Raw genomic sequence first — 8,300 nt, forward strand, 5'->3', positions numbered from 1 at the left:
CTTTTTGTTTAAAGTACCGAAGCTGATCTATGTAAGAGTTCAAATTTTAGTTTTTAGGCTTTTGGACCTCAGTGGAGTTCCTTTAACATGACTTCTAGACCCTTTGACACTTAGACCCCTTTTTACATGACTTTTCGACCCTTATTGGGTAAGACATTTCGACCCCTATATATTAAATACATGTACAAGAAGGAAGTTAAAAATGTTTTACATCTTCAAATGATTTTTTAATTATTAATGTCCTTGTGAACGCTTTTATTACATAAGTGGCTCTTAACTGTTGGCTGATGACGGAAATTGGTTGTAAATTTCTCACGAAGATTTTGCTGAGTACGGTGACAACACTTCACGTCAAATAATGCATTTAATACAAACATTGCTGCAGTAAATTATGACTAGATTTCGCAATGAAATGCATAAAAGGAAAAAAAAACAATAGAGATTTGAAATGTTATTGCGTAAGATTTTGTTATTTTTTCATTCTTAGTCGATTTCCTGTGTACTCAAAGACAACATGGGGAACTCTACCATACAATATAAATGATTTAGCCAATCAGTATCGTCTGTCAAAAAGAATTTTTTGTGAACAAATGCGTTCTTAAAGGCACATTATGCCTTAAAAATGCATTAATTTTATTTCTCAAAAACTGTTTACTTGCAGTTTCTTGTTACAGTTTCCAAAAATCATACTCATTAGCCTTAAACATGAACTGGGACCGAAAATATTAAGTGAGCCGTGTTATGACAAAATCAACATAATGGGTTTGCGACCAGCATGGATCCAGACCAGCCTGCGCGTCCGCGTAGTCTAAGCAGGATCCACGCTGTTCGCTTACCAACCCTATTAAATGTAGAGAAATTCATAGCGAACAGCATGGATCCTGATCAGACTGCGCGGATGCGCAGGCTGGTCTTGATCCATGCTGGTCGCAAACCCATTATGTTGGTTTTGTCATGACACGACTCAAGTGTATTTTTGGTCCCAGTTTGCAGGAAGTTGGTATGATTATAGTGAATTAGTATTTTGTATGGAAGACAAATTGCTACCTTGTTTACACTTTGCTACGACACATGACTGCATATTCAGTGCTACTTAAAAATTTTAAGTTGTGTAACATCTAACACACACTCAATCCATTATTTCAACATTATTAAGAACATATTTTACTTCTAAAGAATAAAAAAAATATGGATATCTGAGAAGTACACTGATATGACATTACTTAAAATGGCAAGTGCCATTTCTTCGATAGGCCTTTTAGTTTTATAACAATTACCATTTATTAATTAATGCTTGTCTAATTTGACTTTCAATACTGGTTCTACGGGGAAAAAAAGCAAAATATACATATACATGTATTAAATGATGATGAAATATGAAAATTGTTTTGTTTCATTTGAAAACTATAAAAATGGTTAACCAATTACACAACAAGGCCACAAGTTCCCACGACTTAAACGACTTAACTATCTCGTTGCCATGATAAAGAAACTCGTGGCCTCGTTCCCACGACTTAATTATCTCGTGGCCACGACATAGTAACTCGTGGCCACGACATAATTTAAGATCTCGTGCGGCCTGCGCACGAGATAAAACACACACACACACATGTCACCTTTGTGTCACCGTACCTTTGTGCGACCGTATATAACACACAAAAACTACACACAGGCAATAAATATACTTTAATTAAGACCAATCAAACTAAAGAGAACTTATACTGGGCCACTTCAAAAATTAATAGAACTACAACGGGTTGGATCTAACTCAGTACCGGAGTGACACCATTGGCCGCTGAACATTTAACCTACTTGCCGCGCAAGTGTACGGTACGGCACGGATGAAATTTACCAATCGCAACTTTCCGCACTTTCCGTTAGTCTTCGGATAGAAATATAATAGCTGAGGATGTTTCGGTTCGTAATTTACCGGTATTCTAAACCCAACATTTATAGGTACTACATGTGTTGTTGTTGTTGTTGTCGTTGTTGTTGGTAACATTTTCGGGGTCCGTACTCGACGCCGAAAACTTCTTTCTGTGCCATGCCGGGCTAATGGACCTTCATTAAACATATATATCATTCATTCAACAAGCCTACTGTTTGCAATAGATTTTGTTCTCTTTACTTTCTGCATGTTTTTCAATGAAAAGGTCTTTCATTTTTACAAGATTATTGAAAACGATGTGTTTTTAAAAGTGCACATTTCCTAACTTCACATACATCTAATATAGAATATTTGTTTTAATTTAATAATGATATAAATTCGCTACAGAAATAATAAACGTTTTGAACATCGGAAAGTAATTTTCGTATTTAACAAGAAACCGAGCTTTTTTAAAATCGGCCGAAAATCTGATTATTCGATACAATCGGCACAACTCGGTTATTATTCATAAAGTTCTGAAGTTTGTCGGAACGGTGGGTTTAGCCTACGGTTGGTTGGAGATTCTAATCACGTGCCCGCTTGCACGTGAAACAAGCGCGGAGTTCTACGTGCAAGCGGTCGTCATCCGCCCGAAAAGCTTGAGCACCCTAATACGCATTGAAGGCCTAATGAGTCCTGTAGTTTAATAATAGACCTATACGTACCACTTCATATATAATGAACACATATTTAGTTATTAAAGATATACTGTGAAATGCTTTCAATGCAGAAATTTATTGAACTCTAGTAAGTTCTCCCTGAATATATCTCATTTCAATAAGTGAATGTATGAGCTATATTCGAAAAGCTCTAATCAAATTAATATTGTCTACAATTAAAAAACCCAACAAACTGCCAGTTCTTTTAATGACAATATGATTACCTGCAGTGTATTGAGTTAAAACAGTTCTTATTTTCTTTTTTTGTATTAAAAGATATTTAACCCATTACTTCATGAGCATTTTGTGAAAAATGGCTGTTTTCATTGAAAAGTCTCCCGTTACAAGTTCAAATTGCTATAATACTATAAAAACTGCTTCAACACTAATCAAACTTGGCACAAATGTTGACTGGACCATTGCACTTGCAACAACATGCTCAGGCTTAAATTTTCTGTTACCATGGCAACGAGGGGACATCTCAAAATTGCCAAAAATCACTATTTTGCGTTGATTTTTTCCATCAAAATTGATTTCAAAGTGCTGCACTTTCTCAATGGATTGAGATAGAGTCAAATGCTTTTCAGCGTTGGTTACACGTTACCTTATGATCAATCTGGGGTCATTTACAGCCTCTCACAAATCCAAAATTTTTCTTGGCGATGAGGGGGACTCCGCCCCCCTTCAACCCCCCCAAACAGAAGGGGGCACATCCCCCTTCTGGCAACCCCCTGATGTATCTTTTGGTTGGGGGCCGCGCCGAAAAAGAGGTCACTTTTTTGAACAACATTTCTCAAACAAAAACAAGTGTTTGGGGCCTAAATAAGGCATTTTTTCATCATTTGAGACAACAAAAGGGGGGGGGGGGTGAAAAAGGCGTTAAAAGGCGTGTATATGAAGTAATGGGTTAACTGAAAATGATGAAAATACTTGAAATTACCCTAAATCGCGTTTTTTCATGTTTAAACATGGCCTGTCATATAAATTTGAAGAAAAATTGTTGTTTTGTAGATTTTTTATTTTTTTCATTAACCCATTACTTCATGAGCATTTTGTGAAAAATGGCTGTTTTCATTGAAAAGTCTCCCGTTACAAGTTCAAATTGCTATAATACTATAAAAACTGCTTCAACACTAATCAAACTTGGCACAAATGTTGACTGGACCATTGCACTTGCAACAACATGCTCAGGCTTAAATTTTCTGTTACCATGGCAACGAGGGGACATCTCAAAATTGCCAAAAATCACTATTTTGCGTTGATTTTTTCCATCAAAATTGATTTCAAAGTGCTGCACTTTCTCAATGGATTGAGATAGAGTCAAATGCTTTTCAGCGTTGGTTACACGTTACCTTATGATCAATCTGGGGTCATTTACAGCCTCTCACAAATCCAAAATTTTTCTTGGCGATGAGGGGGACTCCGCCCCCCTTCAAACCCCCCAAACAGAAGGGGGCACATCCCCCTTCTGGCAACCCCCTGATGTATCTCTTGGTTGGGGGGCCGCGCCGAAAAAGAGGTCACTTTTTTGAACAACATTTCTCAAACAAAAACAAGTGTTTGGGGCCTAAATAAGGCATTTTTTCATCATTTGAGACAACAAAAGGGGGGGGGGGTGAAAAAGGCGTTAAAAGGCGTGTATATGAAGTAATGGGTTAAATTACATTTCAAAAGATACTGTGTAGTACTTGCCAGATTTTTTTCTTCTTCAAAATTTCAAATTTGAGCATAATTTATTTTTCAATGTTTATTTGATATTTAACCAAAAAAAATCATGAAGCATTCCATTGTGTCCGTCAATCAGTACGTGCTACTGTTGTTGATTATGGATTTGACTTTATCATAGTTTGTTAAGAGGTTTGCGGTTAACAAGAACTACTTTTATTTTCGACATCTTAATCGCTTTACTTTTACTTTCTAGGTCCTGATTGACTTTATGTATTGTAAATATTGTTTGTAGCCTGGAGGAAAGTCCGTACTCAAGACATAAGTAGATCCGGTGAGGAAAAAAACCCACCACACAATAAAACATGCATTTTCCTAAATTATCCAGATATATTTTCCGTGTTTTTTAAATTTCCTTTTGTCTTCCAGCTGTTGTCATTATTGTGTATTTTGTGTCATCATCAGTGTACAATACAATTATATATCAACGCATCCTTAAGGATGTTAAGTGTATTCAATTGTTCACTTAAAATAGAGGACACTTATAATCATATCTCATGTTTATCTTAAGTGACGAGAATTAACAAACAAAAAAAACTAAACGGAATTTCCGAAAAAAACGCTTGTCTTTTGTTTCATTCCCACTTCTTTTTAATTTCCTCAATTGGGTATATATATATGGATAGAAGTTAAATTGCTAATGGACCAGTCTGTGATCTAGACGCTTGCAAGTTCACTCATTTTTTTTGGTCAAGACTGAACTATGGGATCGAAGCTGTTTATCTTGTTCGGCTGTTTAGCGTATGTTACGTGTCGTACTGTAACACTGGAGAAAACTTCGCTTTCGCTGACCGAGAATTCCGAAGGTAAGCATTTATTTTAAGCTAGCTTTGTGGATTATCTTTCATAGAAAACTATTTATTGTAATTTTATGATTGTTTATTCTATGAAGCATTTCAAATCATAAAATGATTTAGCTTCTAATTATTTTAATTATAGTTCTTTTTAATACTCAGCGGCGGCCTTAAGTAAACTGTTTCTTAAACCGGTGAACATTTCAGAACGAGCCATTTCATGTTTATCAAACTCTTTATCAATCAGTCGGGCTTATCGCATGTAAAAATACAGTAAAGAACTATCTTAACATTTCAGTTTATTTATGTTAAAACAATTATTTGTAAGTGCGGCACGTGTTTCAATGAAATAGTAACAAGTATTTGGATAACGCATTGTTAAAGAAAGCAAAAAAGTTTTTTTTTTTTTCGAAAACAATTTATCATAATATCTTTTTAAATCAAGGCATTTATTCATTTGGAAGAATTCAGAACATTTTATTTCTTATTTATGAGTTAAACGCCAACAAAAAATGCAATTGAATATAGAGGATATTGAATGAATGTAGTTTTTATACTAAATTCATTGAACGAGCTGAATAAAAGTATATTAAACAAGCCTTTAAAACAAACAACAGCTGCAAAAAGTCCTCTCGCATGTTTGAATTCAAGCAAACTTGTTTTTTTTTTGGTATTATTGAAATATTCCGTTTTATGTTGATGATTTCTATATCATGCACCTATGGATCTCTTTAGTACATATGGAGCTTAAATGGAATTTTGACCGCCAATTCCTATATTCTGAGCCCATTGTCAATAAATGTTTCATTTACGGTTTGTTTGAATGTTAACAAAAATGGGTTAATATGAATGATAGCCAGGGGGTAGAATCACATTTCGATTTTCTTAAAAAATGTTTTGAATTTTATGTGAATGTTTAAATTATTGAAAACTTACCCTGTGATTTACCTTTCACACATCGAGTTAAAGTGCACATCTGGAGCAGCGAAAATTCACATATATTTTTTACCGATGCTCAATTTTGAGATCCATTAGGTTCCATCCCCGTGCCTTGGTTTATGTGATAAATTACCGTTATCATCTGCTCAATGACGTAATGACACACAGATGTTGCTAATTATATGCCTCCCTGGTTTCAAGTACTTTCAGTCCTTTGATTTATAGTTAAATTTAGATTGAACAGATATAATTTTATTATGTATAAGAGTACTTAAACATGTAAAAACAAGTTACTTTATACGAAATATACAACTCGCATTTTGATCTTGTTCAAAGTATACAAAATTATAAAACTGTACAACGGTAACCTACATATAGTGTTCAGCTGTGACACCCGTCGGATATACCGACGGTTGATTAACATGTAATCAAGTGACAAGTTATCTGGTCAATGTTAATAGTTCGGCCGTGGGTATCCGACGATGGTGTTATGATCACAGACGCTGAGGGGTCAGACCCAAAGTGTACAGCCCTGTAAACAGTTATCAAAAATAGTTTAATATTTAAATACGAATGGTATCTCTGTTACAATGGTAAAACTGGTTTTCAAACAATATTTACATAGATAAATACTATAATATTACATTATTTATCACCAAGTCTCACTTCAGTGCTTTATTGTGGTGATGGAACATTCTCTTAGTGAAAAAGAAAATCAAAAATGCAAATATTAATGTTACTTTTCATTATAAAGATCCCTACGAAAAAATAATCTGAAGTAATGTACATTCAAACATTTGTTTTAATTCAGATGCCGATGATTTAGGTGAAATTCTTCAAGCGTTTCTGGGAGACCATGACATCACTTCCGGTCTACAAAATGGCGACGTTGGTGGCTGCAGCAAAGGGAAATGTCAATTTTGCAAGAAAGTAATGAAACATGATGGTGAGTGCAATAAGAATTTTCATACCAAACAAAACAAATGAAAATAATGATAAAAGTTTCGGAAGATTGATCTGAAGATATGTTAGGACTTTGTCAATCTACGAATTGGTTATTTTTCTGACTTAATAATAATTATTGCTGAGAACCAGTCCCTCCTAGAGTAATATAATGGCTATATCCTGGATTAGACCCCGGGATCTAAACCAGGAGTATTTATAAGGTTCATTCAGTTTTCTTTAGTGTATTATATACAAGTTTTACTCAAGAAAAATACATAGGGGTCTAAACCAGGAAATTGCCAATATAATTGATTCAACAAAATAACATATTAATTTCCACTTCAATAAGTGAAAAATATCAGAAGATAGAATAACTTATTGTTTAATTGTACCTGGGAGTAAATTATATCGGCTACATACGTAGTATTCAACAACACTTCGACGATTATTCATAATCCGAAGATTAACGGAAAGAGACGAAAAGTTTTTGACGAAAATAAAAAAGAGAAGTTTTATTGCCCTCGAGTAAATGCTGTGTTGCTAAACATGCTTATGTTAATTTAAAGTAATCTGTAGCGTAACGCTTCTTTTATTTTCATTTGGGAAATTAATGCAAGGAATTAAAAAAAATGATAAAAAAAATATAAAAAAAATGATGAAACTTTACCCAAATCACTATCTGACTAAAAAAGTCAGATTGCCCAAAGCACACATGCGGTGGTTTGGCATTGTTCACTTGCATTATTTTATGAGGTAACGCAAACATACACTTGTTGTGCAACAAGCCCGTGAAAATATTTGATATATATATATTTAACTTTTTGTACTACTTTTCCTTTCATTTATATTCCAGCATGCTTCATAGCCAGTTTGGGCAAAAACTCTATCACAATAGAGGTGACGCTTAACAAAAAGGACGTCATGAAAAAGGTCATCACAGGTAAATGTTCTATTAAACTTTATTCCTTCATTATGTATACTGTACACACATTATTATCGCTATTTGCAAAATTCAGAAAACTGTGTAATAGTGACACTTACCCGAAATAGGACAGACACAGAGCTCTGACGGTACACAAAGCTCCACAAGTCTAGCGATACACAAAGCTCCAAGTCCAACAAAAAGGCAACTAAGACTTTATAATACTGACAAGACGGTTTTTGTCCGCTTCTCCAAACGATTTGTCCAATTATTCTTGAACCATATGATACATTAATTCATTAAGCTTTGGTCAAATATGGCTTGAAAAGAACATTTATATGCATAAATCTATTACGACATTATGCCTGACTAGGTCAATGAATTCGTAC

General features: G+C 34.5%; 1 protein-coding gene across 1 annotated transcript; it reads left to right on the plus strand.

Annotated features, from left to right (window-relative positions):
• Window positions 1–4,837: 4,837 nt before the first annotated feature.
• Window positions 4,838–7,929, plus strand: LOC132716579 (uncharacterized; the record flags this gene model as incomplete). The annotated part of the gene is given in 3 exon segments (XM_060699884.1): window positions 4,838–5,117; window positions 6,856–6,990; window positions 7,843–7,929. Coding segments are annotated over 3 exon segments (325 nt in total), but the record flags the coding sequence as incomplete, so codon positions are not given.
• Between the last annotated feature and the right edge of the window lie 371 nt (window positions 7,930–8,300).

This window comes from Ruditapes philippinarum, unplaced genomic scaffold (genome assembly GCF_026571515.1).
Source record: "Ruditapes philippinarum isolate M1 unplaced genomic scaffold, ASM2657151v2 ctg19135_1_1_1_1, whole genome shotgun sequence".
Classification (NCBI taxonomy): Eukaryota; Metazoa; Mollusca; class Bivalvia; order Venerida; family Veneridae; genus Ruditapes; species Ruditapes philippinarum.